Source organism: Mixophyes fleayi, chromosome 2 (assembly GCF_038048845.1).
Source record: "Mixophyes fleayi isolate aMixFle1 chromosome 2, aMixFle1.hap1, whole genome shotgun sequence".
Lineage (NCBI taxonomy): Eukaryota > Metazoa > Chordata > Amphibia > Anura > Limnodynastidae > Mixophyes > Mixophyes fleayi.
In genome coordinates this window covers 193,823,375-193,845,093 of record NC_134403.1, presented here as the reverse complement: position 1 = coordinate 193,845,093, position 21,719 = coordinate 193,823,375, and the positions used below count along the sequence as shown (strand labels likewise).

The 21,719-nt window shown below is 39.2% G+C and overlaps 1 protein-coding gene across 1 annotated transcript; it reads right to left on the bottom strand.

Annotated features, from left to right (window-relative positions):
• Positions 1-1,695: 1,695 nt before the first annotated feature.
• Positions 1,696-19,823, bottom strand: HDAC1 (histone deacetylase 1). Its single transcript, XM_075195219.1, has 14 exons — positions 19,716-19,823; positions 13,235-13,347; positions 9,019-9,136; positions 8,645-8,719; positions 8,309-8,447; positions 8,081-8,222; positions 7,671-7,763; positions 7,460-7,568; positions 6,827-6,967; positions 5,401-5,509; positions 5,178-5,308; positions 4,938-5,084; positions 2,729-2,777; positions 1,696-2,539 (listed from the first exon to the last, which is right to left on the bottom strand). The coding sequence occupies exons 1-14, from the start codon at positions 19,762-19,764 to the stop codon at positions 2,512-2,514; spliced, it is 1,443 nt and encodes a 480-aa protein (XP_075051320.1). The 5' UTR covers positions 19,765-19,823; the 3' UTR covers positions 1,696-2,511.
• Between the last annotated feature and the right edge of the window lie 1,896 nt (positions 19,824-21,719).

Sequence of the window (21,719 nt, the reverse complement as noted above, 5' to 3'; positions counted from 1 at the left end):
CACTTGAAATCAAGGAGAAGGCAATCTTAAATGAGGAGATCATAGATATCTTAAGAACAATTTGTATTTTTTTTCTTTTAAAGAGGGATACACACATAATTATGTTGAAATGGGGGGGGGGGGGGGGGGGGGGTAGCCAGAGTACCTGATAAAATACTAATAAAAAAAAGTAGTACAATATGATTTAAATCATTAAACTGTCAAATCCCCTTAACACATAATAACTTACAGGACATAAGTGCAGTAACAATCTAGTAATTCCACAGTTAATGGAACACAATGTTAAAATGTCACAAGTCAAATACATTCCAGTTCCAAATCATAATTCTATATAATTACAAAAGGACAGTCTTAAAGTAACTATAATCCACATAACTGCAAAAGCCTAAATGTTACAGTATATCATATAGGAGTACTGCTTAGAATTTACAGAAAGCTGCGATTTAAAAGGTGCCAGAAACTGACAGATAAAAATCTGCCACATACACATTATATATAGGGGATCAACCCAAAGACCCAACAGCATCAGCACACGTATCATCAGAAAACTATTGGGGGCAGAGTGGTATTATAAAGGCTGAGCTGCCATTACATTATAAAAAGCTGCCTCAAACCAAACTGATTCAAAACTATAATATCTTGTCAGTTTCTTAAACATATACATCACCGCATGATTCTATAAGCGGCTCTCGCAGTATTTAATAGGGTATAAAAACCAAGAGCATAAAAGTTTAAGTTTAAAGGTTTCTTAATCCCGTTAAGATAGTCTTCCTCAGAACAAATTGTGCATAAATATTGTGTGTAAGGGTATGTACTATTATACAAATATGACACTAGTCCTTTTGACTGTAGATGACCTTTCTTTCTGAAGAATACATTATTTTATTACGTAATTACTCCATTATACCATTGCCAAAAAATTCCTTTTTTAGGATAATATATTGAGGGGGATCAAGTACAAAATTTTAATCAATCCACTATTTTTTGTATTATATATTTTATATATGAATCTGTATTTCTTTTTCTGTAGACCAGCATGACAGGTTGGAAAACATGCCCCTTTTCTGATTGGTAAACCATAAGTTGGGTTGTGATCACAACCACTACACAACCCCCAACTTGTTCATGGAGTCCTCCAGTGTTTACATTTTGAGTGTTCGGAGGTTGTCAATGTGTGACAGTCTTTTAACAGCATGTCATCTACACACAATTGCACATTAAACATATGTTTACTTATATGCTGCTTCTTCAGATATTACATTAACTTGTTTTACAGAGATATAGTTTCTTCTATATTGACATTTATCCATTCCAGCATGAAGTTTTAGCCAATCATCTGGCTATAAATATCAGTTACTGAGTGTGAACATTAAATATATTAGCAGGAGTATTCTCAATGTGCTTCTGAGAAACTGTGTGTAAACTTCCACCTTTTAGTATAGTGGTTCGGGATGATCATGAGCTTAGGAACTTCTATTCAGACTATCAGCTACATTTAAATAATTCCTAAGTCATTCAGCAAATGCAGAAAACGTTTTTCTAAAAATCGGTCAGAAATAAATAAGCCATGCAAGGTTCTAGAGAACTGATATAGATATATATCTATCTAAATAAAAAGAAAGCTGCTAAATTGCTATTTTAAATGCAAAGACAAGTTTATATTTAGAAAGGGAAGTATGTGCAAGAACACCAGTCTGTGGTATAAGGTTTTATTACAAAGTTTCGTCACAACTTAACCATAAAAAAAACAAAACAAAAAACCCCTCCAAAATATTCCCCAAAAACCCAATCACAAAAAAATAAAATATAAACCCCATTTATCACCTCCATAAACCCCTCTACTGCCACAGTAATGTTAAATTAGAAACCCATATAGCAACCCCCTTGAGGTAACATGTAAAGGCTGCCCAGGTTTTCCAATCTCTTAAAAGGTCTGCTTCATAACATATAATGGGAGAGAGGATTTAGCAGCATTACCCAAACAGGGAATCCCTGAAGATTGTTGGGAAAGTGGGGACGTGCCTATCCCTTGACAATATATAGTCCCCCACTGGACAACGAGTGGGTTCTCCCTCCCTCTTACCCCATGAATCTGGAGCATCAGGTGTACATGCCTCCCCAATGCATGCAAGCAGAACAGTCAACATTAGAGTGTACCCCAGTAGAGTCAGGACAGTTAGTTGCAGACATAATATACTGTACTAAAGTTCCTTCACTTAAGGAGAAAATGTAGCTGAAATGGGCATCTTGTATGGAGGGAGAACTGGGAATAAACCACGTAGGTTGGAGAGTGGGGCACAGATTTAATGCCTAAAACAAATATATGAACAAGCAGGAAAGGAAAGCACCTTCTTCCGGTTTTATCTTCCCTCCGCAACCAGTGGGATAGAAATAATTTAGCCCATGTAGGTCTTTATATTTTATATAAGGGTCACTGTACAAGGCATATATAAAATATAAGACCATGAGGATCACTTGGTCTTGGGATGTGGTCCCCCACCAAACGGAGGATCAAGCAGTTTTGGTCTCCTCTTTTACCCTGTGGGAAGTTACAAGGAATAGAGGTATGTTATGAACATTGTAGGTGTAGCAGAAATGTATTTTTACAAGAATACAGCAAATACCAGAATATAAATCAACACACAGTTGATGTATAAACATCCAATTGCATGAGACACTCAATTCTCTGTATCACCAGTTTCATTTGTAATAAAAACTTAATTCCTACCGTTTAGCCTCTGTCTTCTCATCTTTTAGCTTCTCCTCCTCTTTGATGTCTGCAAATTAAACAATTTATTAGCAGACTGCAAATAACAGCAATGAAGGACCACAAGACTATGGGCAAAGTCCAACCACAAACCTAACAAGGTGACAGACAATTTACATAAACGCCCCTCTCAAAAAAAGTCCATCGTTTTTAATTTTCCCAGTAGTAGCTCTACTGCAACTCAGCAGCGTCAGATCACTTGTTTCAGTGCTCCAATGCTAGCGCATGTCATATGTAAAGTATCCGCTGCTGTTTAGGTGCTAAAACATGGCACAAAAGGTGGAACTAATCTGTCAAAAGCTTTGAAAAAGCTGCTTTTTATTGTGGATGTTTAAGCCCTGTCACGTTATAGTGCAATCGAGCAGGACATAAATAGGATAGGAAGGATGAAAAATAATATAAATATCTATCCATCTCATTTTATTAATGTATAATGTTCAGCGCATCATTTTATTAATGTATAATGTTCAGTGCCCTCCCCAGCACCTATTTCCCGGGTGCTGGGGAGCCGTTTTTACTCATCACCCGGCTCTTTGAGTCAAACAGAGTCCTATTATATAGAACAACCCATTGTTTCTCCAGTTTTAGCAGGCACTATAGCCAGTGACCACCAGTCCTGGCAGGTGTGGATAATAACCTCCAACATTTTTCAATATTATTGCAAAGTATTAGAATGCCCCTACTTCTTAAGGTCAGCTGGCTGACAAAATTTTCTGGGGAGAACACTGATGATTAAGACTATGAGGCGATGTCAAGTACACTGCCGCTCTTCTACACATCATATATACAAAGCTCTAACATTCCACCTGGTGGATTGAGGACTTCTAAATAGAAGAGCAGCTGCATAGTTGACATAGTGTCAGTGTCTTAAACATTATATATTAATAGAATGTTAAAATACAGAAGCCAATTAAATTAATTGTCAAATGTTATGGTGGATGGCATTTTGTTACAGCAGTGTTGCATTGGCAATGGTTCTGGCAACATGGCACTAATGTTGGGATTTGTCAGCAATCTAGTTATCTTTGCTTATGACCATACCCACAATAGGACAGTGATACTGACAAAGTAACATGTCCTATGTTGGTTACCAACATGCCAACACATCTTTAATGATCGAGCATTGAGGTCACACAAGTAGCACAACCCTTCACGTAGAAAAAGCATTATGTACAATCGTATCCCAAAAAATTGGCAACCTTAGTTTTCTAATGCACCAGAAAATTGTTGAAATTAAAAAATATTTTGTGTTTCTTAGGTTTGCATGGCAACACAAAATGATGAAAAATGTACTAAGTTGTAGCTGATTCCACACAGAAATCCTTAACCAGACAAAATTATTGGCACCTTTTAGTAGTCAGGAATAATTCTTCTTATGAACTAAACATGCACTTGGCGAGTAGCAGGTACCTGCTATATAAAATCAATAACCAAACTTGAATAGATAAAAGGACTCGTCTCCCTATTTTGTGTCACTGTGTACTGCAATGAGAACAGAGAAAAGAAAGAAAGCCAGAGAATTGTCTGAAAAGACAGAACATTGTAATCGATCATAGACAATCTCAAGGCTACAAATCAAGGATTTTCCCTTTTCCATCGTACATAATATTAGGTTAAAGCCAACCTTCCTAGATAGAGAAAACTTGATCAAAGATTGCAGCTCTGGATTGTTCGTCTGGGGAGAAAGCACCTTGATCAACTGCCAAATAGAGTGAAGCTGACCTTCACATACAAGGTACTAACTACAGTATTGGCACCATCCATCGCCAACTCAATGAAATGGGGGTATATGGTAGGAGGTCCATTTTCTGATAAGGATATACAGTATTAAATTCAGAACCAAAACCAAAAGGTTGTGTATAGTAACAGAGAAAGATTTATGGAGACCAATTAGTGTCATTAATTTCATCTCATGTTTTAGCAATTGTGAGCTATTTGAAAAAAGGGCAAGGGTGCCAATATTTTTATCAATGACAGCATAAAATATATTACTTCAGATCCATTTTCATTGAAAAGAGGGTACAGTTATCCTCATTTCTCGATTATGCATTGCCTCATCACTTAATGCAACAAGCTGCAGAGTTTGGATAAGTGCTATTTCATTTTCACGCAGTGTGACAAATTCACTTTGCAGTAAGTTGCCCGACAGGGTAGAAATCATTTCCTTCACCTTTTTTATCTTCTCCATCTTTTTCCTCCTCTGTTTTGGCACGCTTTGCTTTTTTGAAGTTGGTGACATTCCTGCGCCCCCCTTCACCTTCGTCTTCTGAATCTGAGAATTCTTCATCACAAGCAATCCTCTTATCTGAAGATCGAACTGCAAAAAAACCCAAACATTAGGATGTGAGCAGTCAATACTTGCATTACAGCTTGGTATACTCTTATGTTTAGTAAGTTAGTAACTTCTTACTGGAAATGCGTTTGTCTGGATCCTCCTCATCTTCATCACCACTATCATCATGCACAGAGTGCCCAGGGCTGGTCTGCATCTGGACTCCTGGCGCATGAGGAAGCATGCGCAAGTTCTCAAACAGCCGCTGCCTGAAAACAAGCCACAAACCATCAAACAGTGTCACTTATGTTTTAGTTTATGCTTAAAAGAGAGCACATTGTCTTATGCTAAAATTACTCACTTGATCTTCTCCAGGTACTCATTTGTGTTCTGGTTTGTCATGTTAGAAGGACTAATGTGGAGTTTGAAGTCAGGACCAAAGTATTCAAAGTAGTCATTGTATGGAAGCTCTGGAGAGCGAAAAGCAACAGGTTACACCAGCCTATCAAAATACCCACTATACACATGTAGTTACCATAATCAGGTTTTTGCCATTAAAAAGACGCCCTCTTGTGGAAACTTGTAACACAATATATGGCTGTATAGTGTGAATAGACAATTTCTAGGCATACTAATACATTATGTATATCAGATAACTCAATTATTGCTTCCAACCATTAAACATCTGCCCAGTTAAAACACTGTAGTGTCTTGTCATACTTGAATGAAGTGTCTTTCATGAATATGGTCAGTCAGCTTAAAATGTTCCTTTACATACAGGCCATGCTGCAATAACTAAAGGAAAGACATTCAACTTTAGGCATAAAACAGATTTTTAGTTTATTTGCAAAATAGACTATGTTGCAAATATAAGACTTCTTTTGAATTGTTTGCTAGTGCAAATAACCATTCAAACTAGTCCTTTAAAAAGGTCTCGTCTAACCTGCCGGTAGAAGGCTGCCTATGTCTGGCACATCAAAGATGGAATTGCATCACACAAGGTAAGACATATGTTAGATATACTTTGGTAGCTAGTTATTTACCATAAAAGTGGATATTCCCTTTAAAAAGTATACCAATGTAAACAATATAGCTTTATTCACTGGTGCAGAGATATGTGGCACACCAAATGTGATAGCACTTGGACTTGTGAGAAATGAGTAGCTAGTATTTGTACTGTGTAATGTTTTGTGTTTTATTTCCCCAGCACCTATTTCCCAGATGCTCCACCCGGCTGTTTTTATTTGCCACCCGGCTCTTTGAGCCCAACAGAAGCCTATTATAATAGAATAAACCGTTGTTTCTCCTATTATAACAAGCACTGTATGAGCACTGAAACCAGCAGTGTGTGTTAGACCATTGACCACGAATCTGCCCAGTCCTGGCAGATGTGGCCAATAACCTTCAACATTTTTCAATATTATTGCAATGTATTACATTGCCCCCACTTGGCTATTTCTTAATGCCATCCGAATGGCAACATTTTCTGGGGAGAACACTATCCCCTTAAAATTAGTGGAGAATTTATAATCACATTGTGGGCACTTTCATATAATTCAGCAGACTACAAAAGTGAATAGCAGTAATAGTTTGATGCTCAGATATCTGAAACCAAATAGTTTCAGTAAACCATAATAGAGAACAGCACCACTCAGTACTCAACCACTTTGACTATTATGCTAATAAGATGCCTGAAGTGTGCCAAGAATGTTAAAGTAGATCTCTGTGGGGAGTTAGGTTATGCCCTTTGAAAAAAACTGCCTCACGGAGAGAGTAGATATACTGACCATTGGGGATCTCCGTGTCCAGTGCCACAGCGGTCTCAAACGTCCAACAACGAGCCACATTTCTGATCGTGTAGCCACCACCGCCCAGCATCAACAATGGAAGGTTGAAAGTCTTCATAAACTCCACACACTTAGCATGTCCTAAAAAACAAGCATCAGTTCATTAGCAAGTTTTATCATCCAATATTTGTTTAACGCACTAGACAATTCAGTCACTCTTTTCTAAACCTTACCAAAGCCAGAAAAATTGCATACTACATCAGTTTATCAATTGTTATGTCAGCACCATTTAGTATTCAGCTAAAATGTAGAGAATACGAGAAACCAACCCCCCCCCCCTCCCCCTCCCACAAACACCCTAAGAGAGAAGGCATTGGGCAGGTAACACATGGACCGCAGTGGCACAAATTCTGCAAAAATTATACCGATTAAGAGACATTGAGTTCACATTTCCTACTAGTTACACAACCATGACCTACAAGAAATCCTTTTGCCACTTCTCACAAAACTCTGATTGTTGATCATTCATTGTCCTAAAGATAAAGTCTATGGTTTTGTGGAATTACCAACACTTTCCAGTAACTGCACTCCAATTAGATTAGTATAAAGATTTCAGAGCAAAAAGTAACTCACCTTTTATAGTCAGATTAAAGCAACCAAGTCTGTCCCCAGACAGCGAGTCTGCACCACACTGCAAAACCACTGCACTTGGCTGGTACATCTCCATAACCTTGGTCATAACCTGGTAGACACAGGAAGAAATTTGTAAAAACAGGAGGAGACTAAAAGCATAAATCAAACATTGACAGAATTTTCTATTACAAACAATCAAAGGGGAACTTACTGGTTTGAAAATGGCTTCATAGGACTCATCATCAATACCATCTCGCAGTGGGTAGTTTACCGCATAGTATTTACCCTTCCCAGCTCCAATATCCTAAAAAAAATAAAAAAAACCCCAAACAGCAATTCATGAGTATTATTAATGAAAATACATTATATTTTCCCAAGAAACTGGAAAATCTAGCACAGCAAATGGGTATACTCATTTATGCATCCTTCATTGAAAAAGACTATAAATGTTACAGCAAAGGGTGACAGCCAATCCAGAGAGCAATGCATCTTCCCCTGCTTACATCAGCCTCACCCGACGCCATTAATAATAGGCTAAGTCTCCAATATTGGCCAAAAAGTTGCTCAGCAACTACCTTTACTTGTTTAAAAATGCTGTAAGTTGTGGTTTATTAAACTCACCCTCAAATCCCCAGTGCCTGGAAAATATTCTCCATACTTATGAAAAGAAACAGTCATGACTCTGTCGGTAGTGTAAAAGGCCTCCTCCACACCATCACCATGGTGAATATCAATATCAATGTACAGTACTCTCTGGTGATACCTGAATAAGAGCAAAAGCATTGTAAGAGAAAAATTATATGCCAGTCACAGTTAGGCAGAGATAAAGGCATTAAACTGCATACATACTTTAACAGTTCCAGAATGGCAAGCACAATGTCATTGACGTAACAAAACCCAGAGGCCTCAGATTTTTTAGCGTGATGAAGTCCACCTGCCCAGTTTACAGCGATATCCGTTTGCTGCTTGTTTAACTTAACGGAGCTTGCTGCCAACAAAACAAACATAGAATCCATGAGAAAAAAAAAGGTTTGTTTAAAACAAATGAATTAAAGATGACATGGTGATAAGTTCATGACAAGCTGAGAAATGTTTCAATGCCACAGTAACACAAATAAGGATTATATAAAAAAAAAAAAAATATTAAAAAATATACCATTAGCCAGCACTGACTTAAATACTCACCTACAGAGCCCCCTGCTGACAACTGGCAAAACTCAAAGAGTCCATCAAATACAGGACAGTCCTCTCCTACATTAACTGTAATAAGAGAAAAAGCAAAGTATTTGTGGTTGTACACAGATTGCCCCTCATCAAGAAATAAACCATTTCCTATTCTTATTAGGAGCTCAACAGTGGTTGATAAAATAATGTATAGTTCAGGACTATAAGCCAGCAGGATCTTTAAAAGGAACCAGGGAAGTGTGCATACACTCCCTCTGAAAATGCTTCCCAACATGGAATTACCAGCATATTTTGTTTTTTTTAAAGGTACACTGGTTATGTACATCTTATGTTTCAAGCCAGGGCTTGACAAATCCTATGACATAGACACTTACACCTTTGCATCTGCTTGCTGTATTCTGACATGTTGTCTGGCCGAATGGAGCGTAGAAATTTTATGTAATCATCACTGTGATATTTAGTCATCTCTTCTGCATTAGCTTTGTGAGGTCTCTGATCGGATAAAAAGAAAGATATTCAGTAACAAGTATTGCATAACACACAATGGGCATCAGAGTTTTAACTGTGTCCACATTTGGTTCTCCCTGCATACTGCTAGTGGCAATCAAAGATGTAAACAAAATTACATTTTCATAAGGGAAGAGGGACAGATTCCTGCACTGCCTGTCTAAAGGCAAGTGAAAGCAGTCACAATTACATTAGTGTGCGGACCATTTCAAGCTTCACTTACCAAACAGATCACCTAATTTAATGTTAACAACCTAAACAGCCGCTAACAGTAAAAGGATAATTGAAATATAAGTGTAATACTGCTGAAAGCACATAAAGTCAAGAGGCACAGAGTGATATTGTGAAACGGTGCGGTGGTATGATGAAAGGGCCTAAATACTTATTACATTATTTTGACCCAACTTCTTAAAAACCGGGACTACCTGGTAATTATTTTGGCTTAGGGGTGCCTTGGAAAAACTATGGAGACCCTAAGCGTGCCTCAACCTGAGAAAGTTTGGAAACCACTGGTTTAAACCATAAAATATTCTTTAAAAAAAAAAAAAAAAGGTACTTGATAATTCCCTACTATTATTAGGCTTGAGCAACAATGTTAATAGAGCTAAACAATGGTTTGTGTTCAGTCTACATGGTGCCTGCTGTTCAAAAGTCACAAAATATATTTTTTTTCCAGTCTTGACCTAGGCTGAAGGTATGAATATGATTATCTTCAATTCTCTGTCTTTGTGCCACCATAGTTCATTTATTCTCCTGCATGAAACATCTGTCTGCTAATAATACTATTTGTGCTGAACCATTCAAATGTTAGGTGGAGCACATTCTACTTGTTGCCTATCTTAGACCATTGACTTCCCCCAGAAACAAAGTCAAACACACTTTGATACTATGCTTCAGTGTAGTATTTAGCAACATTATTAAAGGACCATTATAAAGGTATTAAACACAGGTCATTAGTTGCTGGACCGAAAGTATTAAACAAAGAAAGAAAAACAAAAACAACAAACAACCACCAGACACACACAAACAGGATTTTGTACTTACATTAATTTTTTTTTTACTATATCCATTGGGAGACACAGTAACCTTGGTGATACTGAAGCAGAGCCAGCAGTTTGGCACTATAATAATCTGACACAAAGTCAGAAATCCTGCCACCCTCTATATCACCATGTCTGCTGGGAATTAGTTTTCATGCTATCACTAACCAAACACCACAGAAAAGAAGAGATTCAAAAACTTAAACAAAAAAAAAAAAAACCCCCCAAAAAAACAAAAAAAAACACCACACACTGCAAAAAACGAAGAGGTCGGGTTAATTTAAAAGAGGTATGAAATACCTTCTTGAGCTTCATCTCATACTAAGATATAAGTCTTTCCTACTTTGAAACTTTTTATTTTAGCCAAAAGCAGTTTTCTAGCCTTAAACTGGTCTGAACCATGCTGTCAGAAAGACCTTAGCCTTAAGACACATGGCTTCAACAGCCACGCCGTTAAAGCCAACCATACTAACTTTTGATTAAAAGGTACTTGGCTTAACAGGTAGTATCTTAGAGGCAGACCATGAAGGGCCTGCTGTCATGCCGTGTACAACGACCTTCTTGGACAGACCGGAGATCACATGTACAACTTTTATAGAATGCTTGGGGACATCACTGTAGGAGTTAACCAGCACTTTAGCTAAAGATAAAATCGAGCCAGTATGGAGTTTACCAGAATTCAAATACCTTGTCCTCAAGCAGTACCACTCCACCTCTGTCATTCAAGAGATGCCATCATATAGACATCCAGTGGGCCTTTATTTGTTCACAATCTGTAAAAACCCCTCTGGGTAAAGTGTTCATTCTCCAGGGTGTAGGGTGTGCCTGCTGAGAAAGTGTGCTTCCTAGTTTTCCTCCCCTGCAATGAACACCGCTGTGATTACTGGAACATTTTGTTGCACCCATTCTAATAACCTGGTGGTTTACTTTTATTCTCCGGAAGCCTGGTGCCTCCTTGGTGGTAGATGCATGCAACAGCTGTGGCATTGTTAGACAACTTTTAAGGCCTTTCCTCATAACAAGAGGCTGTCCTTTAGCTAGAACATTTAACACCACTCTTATATTACATTGATGAGGAGTACTGACGTCAAGACCAAAGTTCTAGAAGACCATGCTAAAGAGCAATAGCCCCACCCCCTATATCTGAATGCGGGTATCCATTGTAACGATTGTCCAGTCCCAAATAGCAATTGAACGACCCATATTAAGGTTGTTGACACTAAGCCAAAGGAGTAACTGACACTTTTGGAGACAGCATGAACTAGCTGAACAAGTGATGGTCTGACTTGTTTATTACGATAGATCTGCAATGCCTTTGAGTGGAAATGTGCAAAACTACACCGCCTCAAAACATTAGACTATGTTACCCAAGACCTTCACAGATTTTAAAAATCAACCTCCATCTCAGAGCCAAAAGCCTTTATTAGTCTGAAGTGACAGAATCTTGCCTTTCGGCAAGCATGAGTCTGCTGTTGAGCACTAGGAAAAAAAAACATTTCCTGGGAGTGCATCAGGTTTGAATTCTGGTTGTTAATTACCCACTTTTATGACCATTTTTAATAGCCATACTGAAATTGTTGTAGTCTTTGACAAGCTACGGGGACATCCATTTTAGGAGGAGGCTCCCATTTTTCTGAATCGTCACTCAGGAGAGCATAAAGTATCTATAGCCTATGGTAGACCTGAAACCTTCTGTCACGCTTGATTCACAAAGCAAATCTTCAAGCTGGGAAGTAGTAAAAACCAAAACAAAAAAAACAAAAACTTTTCTTTTCAACAGAAAAGCAACTGGCTCTTCAGGCCTGAATGCTAAGGACCTGTCGCACTGCACTCAAAAAATCTTCCATGCCCTGCCTCCTAAAAGAATCCACATCTAAGTTTGAATCTTCAGCTAATTCACATTCCTCCTGAGAGTAAAACTCAAAGTTTGTGCATTTACATGAGTGGGCCACTGAAGGACTGGCCTTTGAGGCTTGCTGAAGACTCTAAAATCCTTTCCAAAGATGATGGAACCTTCACTAAGCCCTGAACAGACCTCGCAAGGGTCTGAAACCAAGAAAGCTCCTCAGAGGACGTAGGAGGGTACAGCACATGGCTAACACACACCTGAACAGGTTCATTACCTGAAAGTGTGAGAGTAGAGACCAAAGGAATGGTATCCTGAAGCACCAACCTGGGACGTGCTGTGAGCAGATTAATCTCTGCAATAAATAAACTGGACCAATGACATGTCCCGGGCTGGCTCTGCTAGATTGGTGGTGCAGCCAATCTCACATACCACATACAGGGCTCCATTCAATATTTTCGGCTGACATTTTTAACAGGTAAAAATTAAAAAACGGACATTGCCCCACCAGGCTACTACTACTTTTATCTGACATGACAAGGGGGGGGGGGGGGGGGGAGGGGAAGAGAGAGAGAGAGAGAGAGAGAGAGAGAGAGAGAGAAGAGGAGGAAACAGGGGGAACAACTGTAGTACAGTCAGAATATAGAGAGTGAAACTATCAAAGTGACCAAGCCATCACAGAAAGACATACCAACCCTTGGAAATTCCCAAAATTACACTCTATAACATCCTTTCCACAAGACAGAGGAGCAACTGTGGTCTCTGTTTCTGATAGATAAGCTTTTCACAATGAGAAAAGATCAGAAGACAACAATTCAATGTCAGAAGTGCCAAGCCAGCCCTTCACCTGTGACCGTTCCCAGCACCAGATACTTAAGACTCTTATCTCCCAGCATAATGTAACAAAAATAAGATAAATAATCCTAAACGCTCATAAGCAGCACAGCTCCAAAGCATACTTTCCTGTGGGCACTTATAAGCAATGGCTTCCCAGCAGTTTATGGGTGATACAGAGGGGGAGGATTTCACACTGTGTGTAAGATTCTTAAAGTACACACCTCCGGCTGCGCCTCTAACACTAAGGTTCCAGTGCCTCCTTTGATATGTGGAAAAGAAAAGTGTAACAGTCATCTGGACAAGTTATATTAAACTTAAAATCAGACCCAACTGTGTGCATCCAATACACCCAAATCTTACGTAGATCTCCATCTTGCGGTACAGCCCATAGTTAAGAAGTAGATTGTGAGTCATACGAATTCTATGAGGCTTCATGGGATGCCCCTGCCCATAATAATAGTTGCCAACATCCCCTGTAAAAATAAAAAAATAAAATTATTAGTAAAAGGCCACAAAAATGATTAAGGCACAGAAACAGTGGATTACCAACGCAAACCAACAATAATGTTAAATGAAACCTACATCAAGTATGAAATGTTGTTAGAACTAGCCTTTTATTTCAGGTTGCCAATTTTTTTAAAATGTTGACAGTTCTTTTAAAATGACAGCACTGAACATCTAACACCTTCAGAATAGAAGTACTGTCCAAACAATAGACATAAAAAAATATAAATCAAAGCTATGCATTTCTTTCCTATAAGACAACTGAAATTTCAGTGCATATAATGTTACACTGTACACTTATTTCTGATCACTTCCCTTTAACTCATTTTCCAATATAGAATTTTACTGTGCGCACATAGCAAAATAAAAAATTAACATAAGAATTTGTTGATAGAAACCAAAGTATTTAAAAACTGTACTTATGACAGTGTTATTTGCAAAAATGTACAATGCAAAATGTATGTGTAACCAATTATAAGGATGAAATAAGTAATGGTGCCATGTTTACTTTCTGGTTCTGCTAAGCCAATAATGTCCAAAGAGTGAGTAAATGCGTTTATATATCTCTGCAATTTTATGATTTTCAGTACAGATATGCCAGACTTTACCCACAATCCATGCAAGCTAGTTTATTATGATGTAAATGCTCATTGCCAAGTTTGAGTCAATGGCAGAACTTGGTAAAAGAAAACCAATGCAATGCCACAGCTTTCCTAGCCAAGGATAATAATCCATGAAACATATTTTGCATTTGCCTAGATACATTTAATTTGCCCGAGACCAAGTAGGCAAACTCTGGCATCTGAAAGGGATACTACCTTGATTTTGTCTCCCTCTTCCCTATACTTGACCATCATCACTTCTCCTTTAGCATATCCCTATCCCCCTCTCCTAAGACCACTCTCATTCAGTGCAACCTCCAAGCACTCATCTTCATCTCTCTGGACTTGCTTCTCTCCTCTGTCATCACCATTTCCTGCCATGTTTCCCTTTATAATAGCACCTTTACCAGCTGACTTCCTATACTTTAACTCCATTTTCTCTATAAACAGTCCTTCTTTAAAACTAAATTTTTCCCAATTCTCCAACACCATTGCCTGTTCACCACCTTAAACTCCCTCTTCAGCTCCTTCCCTCCATCTCTTACTGCATTTAACTTTTCCACCCACAATACAGTCCCTACAGGCTCCACTCTACCCACACCCGCCTCTGTGGCCTACCCAACTTGTACCCTTTGCCCCGCCTCTGCGGTCGAAGTCCATTCCCATCCGTCCTCCTCATATCCCTCTTCTGTTTCCTGCTCCCACATCACACATCTCTGCAATTTATGTCACTCCTCATTCAAACATTCCCATATAAAAAAAAAAAAAAAGAAAAAAAGAAAATACAAACCTTCCCTCGATCCTGCCTCTCTCTAACTACCAACCCATCTCTCTCCTCCCTTTTGCCTCCATGCTTCTTGAACGAGCCGTCTACAATTGCATCACCACATTCCTCTCCTTACTCTCCCTTCTAGACGAACTTTAATCTGGATTTCAAAACGTTAACTTTACGGAAACTGCTGTCACCAAAGACGCAATAACCTCCTCACTGCCAAACCTAAGGGCCATTTCTCCCCTCTAGACCTCTTTGCAGAGTTTAACACACCAGACCACTCTCTCTTCTTACAAAACCTCCATGCCATTGGCAAGACTACCCTTATATGGTTTATCTTATACCTTCTTAACCGCCCCTTTGTGTCTTTTCGCCCACCTCCGCTCCGACAGCGGCCGTCAATGGTCTGTTCTTGGCCCCCTGCTCTTCTCGCTCTACACTTCTTCCCTCTTGTGAATTCATTGGCTCTTTTGGCCTCTAATAGCACCTCTATTCCAACGACACCCAACTGTACCTCTCCTCCCCAATCCCTTACTTCAGGTCTCTGGTTGCCTATCAGCAATCTACTCTTGACTGTCCCACCGCCATCTGAAACTAAACATATCCAAGACAGAAAAAAATAGTTTTCCCTCTCTCCAGAGTTCTCTCACATCGACTCCCCGCCTCCTAACAATACCCTCTCCCCAGTCCTTCACGTCTGTCGACTAGGTGTCATCCTCTCCTTCAACCCCCACATTCAGTCCACAATTCCAATCCTGCCATTTTTACTTTTGAAAAATCTCCAGGATCAGGACCTCTCTCACCCTGCTAGCATCTAAAACTCATCCACACACACACTTTTGCATCGAGTACTGTAAACTTCTCCTCTCTGGTCTGTCTTTCTTCCTAGTCTCCCTACTTCAATCTGTCCTGAACACTGCTGCCCAACTAATTTTCCTCTCATCGCTCTACATCTGCCACTACCTCCGTGTCTGCTTCAGAATCCAACTCAAACTTCTACCTCTTCCCACTCCTGCCTTCAGAATTTCTTCTGCGCTACTTCAAACCACAGAAACTCCCTACCAGGCCCAATTAGGCAACTCAACAGTCTCAAAGCCTTCAAGTGTGTCCTTAAACCTCATTTTTTTTATTCAACCATACCAGCCCTCCTACTATGTCTCCCAACTCCTCTAATCCCCACATAGTGTCACCCTTTTCAAGTCCACACATCCCCTGTAGAATGTAAGCTCTTTTGAGCAGGGCACCCATCTAGTGTTTTCCTTACCTAATTATGTGGGTTGTAATGCAATTATGTAAATGTACTGTTTGGATTTATTTAAATTGGTCACTTTGCTACTGGAGCTCCATAATGAAGCTCCTGAAGGATTTTGTGCAGACAGATGAGCAAAGTGGGGAGAGACACAGGTGGGCAGCCAACGCACATCACAAGTCATCTATGAGGCCAATATCTCTAACTAGTTTTATTGGAGAGTAGAGATAGGTCCATTAGCCTATAAAGGTAGTGAATACAAGTTTCCGATCTACTTCATTGAATACATTTCACTAATTTATAATCTACAATTGACGGCAGTCCCTCTGAAATTTGTGCCTGAAGAGCATGACTTGGGGGTATTTATAGCGTTGTGAAGAGAGATAAGGAAATATATGTTCAATATGTTAATTGACTTGAGGGCCATGAAACGTCACGTGTTACACAGGATCCTCAGCATTTTCGTCCATTTAAGCAGCCTCTAGAAACTGCAATCCAGCCATTTGGTATGACCATCAAATAATCTAATCAATGAGCAATTTGGCCACACACATCTCAAAAAGCTAGGAGAAAGCAATGCCTGGCTGCTGAACCTCTGCTAGCCTGGATTGACTGCCAGGACTGGTTGCAGTGCTCATACAGTGCCTATTGTAATATTATAAACCATGGTGTTGGATGGGTGGAGCTGAGTACACTACACACTAACAGTGCACGTCTGCAGTTACTGACTCTGCACAGAAGTGTTCCCGCCATCAAATATGTGCCCTGTATGGTAACATAACAATAACCAAGGGGAATGGATCTCTGGTGCCTGCCAACAATGTATTAAAGTGCACATAATTAAAACATAGTAATTTTGATATATACTACAAACACAGCCTTATAGCAAACTTTACTAGTGGTATACATAGCAGTGATCTGTAATATTTAAAAATAAATCTCACAAGTTGTAGCGGCTGAAGCAAATTGTTGCCCAGTACACAATTCAGTCCACCAAGAATACTTAACATTAATATACCACGATTACTAACCACTCCTATGTACCAGCGTGTGAAGAAGTATTTAGACACAGCAAGTAAATAATGGCTAAATAAAAGAATGCAATAAAGTGTCCATTCGGTATTAAAAAAGAGAAATACATTTTGACCAGATCTTTCATATATAATGGGCATGGGCAGCACAGTAGCCTAGTGGTTAGCACTTGTGCTTCACAGCACTGGGGTCATGAGTTTGATTCCCGACCATGGCCTTATCTGTGTTTGCGTGGGTTTCCTCCGGGTGCTCCGGTTTCCTCCCACACTCCAAAAACATACTGATAGGTTAATTGGCTGCTATCAAAAATTGACCCTAGTCTCTACCTGTCTGTATGTATATGTGTGCGAGTGTGTGTGTCTATATTAGGGAATTTAGACTGTAAGCTCCAATGGGGCAGGGACTGATGTGAATGAGTTCTCTGTACAGCGCTGCGGAATTAGTGGCGCTATATAAATAACTGATGATGATGATATAATACTTGCATTATTTAACAAAAGCCTTAAAAAACATAATTTGGGGGTGTATTGCTGAACAAATGGATATGGTTCTTTTAAATCATTTTATAAGCATTTGACAAATGGAAAACAAATAAGTATTATCCAACATACATATAAGTATTTATGGGGGGTATTCAATTGTCAGCGAGTTTGTTTTTTTTGGACTGCATTAAATAATTTTAACGCTGTTTATCATTTTCAAGCGGGTTAACTTTAACCACGATTCAATTCCATTTTTAACGCTCATTTTTTTTATGAAACGGTCCTCTCGCGCTCCAGTAGAAGGTCTACTGAAAGTATAGGGTGTGCGAGAGGCAGCCGCATTAAAAGCTATTAAAATTGTTTTTTTAACGCGGCACATTAAACAGGAAAATATGCTGTTTTAGCTCGCACCTCTTTGGGGTGTGTTAAAAATAAAAAACCTCTGAAAAGTATTAGAAATCATGTAATACTGTGGAAAAAAAGTTTAACTTATGTTTATCACTAATGCCTAACTTATGTAAGATGATTTTCTTGGGAAAAAATAATGAAATAAAAGAAACATAAAAAAAAAAAAAAATCACTAATTATATTTATGTAAGTTTTTGGTACAAATATGAATGTAGCAATGTGTTTTTAAATGGTATAGATGATTCTATATTAAAAAATAGTTGAATTTAAAAATATGCTAAAGAAAGTACTGTAACGTAATGTGGTGGCTTATTGGTTAACACTTCTGCCTCACAGCACTGGGGTCATGAGTTCAATTCCCGACCATGGCCTTATCTGTGTGGAGTTTGTATGTTCTCCCCGTGTTTGCATGGGTTTCCTCCGGGTACTAGTAGGTTAATTGGCTGCTATCAAAATGACCCTAGTCTGTCTGTGAGCGTGTTAGGGAATCTAGACTAAGTTCCAATGGGGTAGGGACTGATGTGAGCGAGTTCTCTGTACAGTGCTGCGGAATTAGTGGCGCTATATGAATAGCGGATGATGATATTATCAATGTGTAATGCAATCTAATGTATGGAAATGCCTTTTGCATTATACATGACCGAATTAAAACTCCTTCACTCCCCTACAAACACAATGTTTAACACGCAGGGGCAGCGTTCTCGCTTTTTCAATTGAATTGCACAAGGGGGGGGGGGGGGACGACCTCTAAGGGGCATATTTATTGGTCATCGGGATCGCAGAAAATCCTGCGGTCCACGCACAATTAGCGTTATTACAGTAACCATGCGCAGAAATTCAGATAATACGGTAATTTACTCGCTGGATTTCAGCTCGCCGCTCCCTGAGCCGCGAGCTGAAATCCAGCTAGATTTTACCGTATTAACTGTAGTAGTTTTAACGCCGCAGGATTTTTTAACAATTGAATATGCCCCTAAAGGGGGTATTCAATTGTCGGCGGAAACGCCGAAAATCTCGCGGTCTGCGTCCTATTAGGTAATAGTGCACAGAAAAAACATTACTGTAATTTTCTCGCTGGATTTCCGCTCGCAGCTCCCTGAGCCGCGAGCTGAAATCCAGCTATTACCGTAATAACGGTAGTAGTTTTTACACGGCAGGATTTCAGAACAATTGGAAACCCCCCTAACAATTGAATACCCCCCTATGACTCATCTTCAAGAGTAAAAATAAAAAAAAAATTAAAAAAAAAGAAAACCCCAAGGGTACCTCGATGTCGCAGATGTTTCACTCAGAGATAATTTCATGCTAATCAAGCATACTAATTTGTATTATGTACCCTCAAAATGAGGAATCTCTGCAGCGGAAGCACCCTGGTTGAGGACATTAACTCGCAGTCCTCCTCACGAGGCTACTTTACTTAACGTGTTGTGTCCCAAATAATGGTCAATGCATATTGCCTGTGCTCACACATACTCCGACATGTAATCGGGCGTTTGGGCTCATGTTGGAGAAGCTGCGTCCAGGCCCACGGTACATAGGTGCAGTATATAGAAACTGGGAGCACTTTCTTATACTGCCGTACACCGTGAACTTAAGAGTCGCGGTAACTATATATATGTCAGAGGACCCGCAGCTCTATACATCCGGCACCGGCCTGTCCGTGATCCCGTTCCCCCCTCGCCCACATTAGTCCCTGCAACGCATCTGGATTCCCCCCTAATTGCTTGATTCCACACCATCCTTTACTATGTCACCGCCACATTCCCCATCATATCACAGTGTTCCTCCTTACCATCATAATAATAGCACACTTTCTTCTTTGTTCCTTGACTATACGCCATTTTCCTTCCTGGGCTCCGGATCCACTACTGTGCTGTGCGACCCAGCGTCCGCCTACGTACTGTACCAGGTCAGCCAATCTCAGCATTACCTCGTACGTCGGCTTCCAGATGGACAGCTCAACAGCCAATAAACAGCCAGGATGACGCCTGGTAGGTGGAGTTTATGAATCTGGTATGGATGGAGAGAATAGGTTGATTTACGACGCTCGCACTAGTCCTCCAATTAGCCTTCTGTTACCGAGAGTAATCATTATATCGCGAGATTAAACTCCCGCCCTTTGCTGATTGTTAGGTATACAAAACGTCCTGTAATGACTATATATTGCTTAGCAGTTAAATTGTTCCTAATTTGCAACACTAATGTGAAATTTATAACTTTTGTTCCAGTTTTAATGCTGAAAAATACACAACGTGCCTCCAGTTCATAGTCCCACTTTGGGAAGGACGTAAACATTTTTTATTTGGAACAAAAAAATATTCTGCCTTTCTTTCTCTAACAATTCTCTATTGAAAATGTCCTGTATGGATAGTTGCCAGTAGTATCTATCTGCAGTGTATGTAATTTTACTTACTGCAATTGGTTTAGAACTTTGTGATGTTTGTAGCAGTGTCAGTTACAGCAACAAACCATGGGAGGTCAAGCCAAAAATGAAGGATCCCTATCACTTCCGTTTTCTCTTTTCTGACCTTTTTTTTTTTAGAATACAAACTATGTAAGAATGGAGATAAGACATAACCCAGGTGGAATGGAGCAGCATGGTGGCTTAGTGGTTAGCACTTCTGCCTCACAGCGCTGTGGTCATGAGTTCAATCCCGTCCACGGCCTTATCTGTGTGGAGTTTGTATGTTCTCCCCATGTTTGTGTGGGTTTCCTCCGGGTGCTCCGGTTTCCTCCCACACTCCGAAAACATACTGGTAGGTTAATTGGCTGCTATCAAAATTGACCCTAGTGTGTCTCTGTCTGTCTCTCTCCCTCTCCTGTAAGGGCAGGGACTGATGTGAATGAGTTCTCTGTACAGTTACCCAGTTTCCCACTCATGTTGATGTTTATCAGATAAGCTTGGGAAGTCACTCAAAGGCATATAGGAAGAGGAAAAAGCATCTTTATATACTGTCTGGGTCAATTTTTAATCTGTTTATGCCTAAACTGGAGAGTGAATCTGCCATGTAGTATTTCGAGGAAAAGAGGTTAATGATAACCATAATACACATTTTTTGCTGTGCTTTATTAAGAAAAAGGCATTTTTATAATTGTTCCCTAGGTTCTTCAAACACTATAATGTCCTACTTTTTAATATTGAGTGCTGGTTCAGTCAGAAAAAAAGTAAATAAAATGAATACGTTATGGTGTATTCTATAAAAGTGATGTTTTATTGTTTCATTAACTAAACCAAACTTGCATATTACTAATTAACAGAAAAATGTCAATATAAAATTATAGTATATGGGATACAAAGATGTACCGTAATGATATGTTTTAGAGAACATACAAGCATTAGTTTGTTTCTTTTATACTGCTAAGGAGAATTTAAAACCATTGAAAGATTGACAGTGAATGAGATGCCATTAAGAAGGATTTATCTAACAGTGATTGGACATGCAACTTCAAGGACCTCTTAGACTCAACTACTATCACTACAGTGCTAACCCTGGAAACACTCTCCCGATGGATTACGTTGAACCACTCACACAACCAAAGCGTGTACTCCACCCACTGGTGTGCTGACGCTTCCTAATTTTGTTTGCTCCACCTACTTGTACTTTTCTTCTACTTTTGTATAAATACATCAAAAGTATGAAAACAGCGTATTGTTTTTTGAATATTTGTTACTCCGATCTTAGATTGGACCTGAAAAATATATTCTTCTGTATATTACTTCTATAAGCAATCATATATTATTTTCATCGGTTAACTGTATTGATATAAGGTCCATGATTTGACTTGACATTTTTAT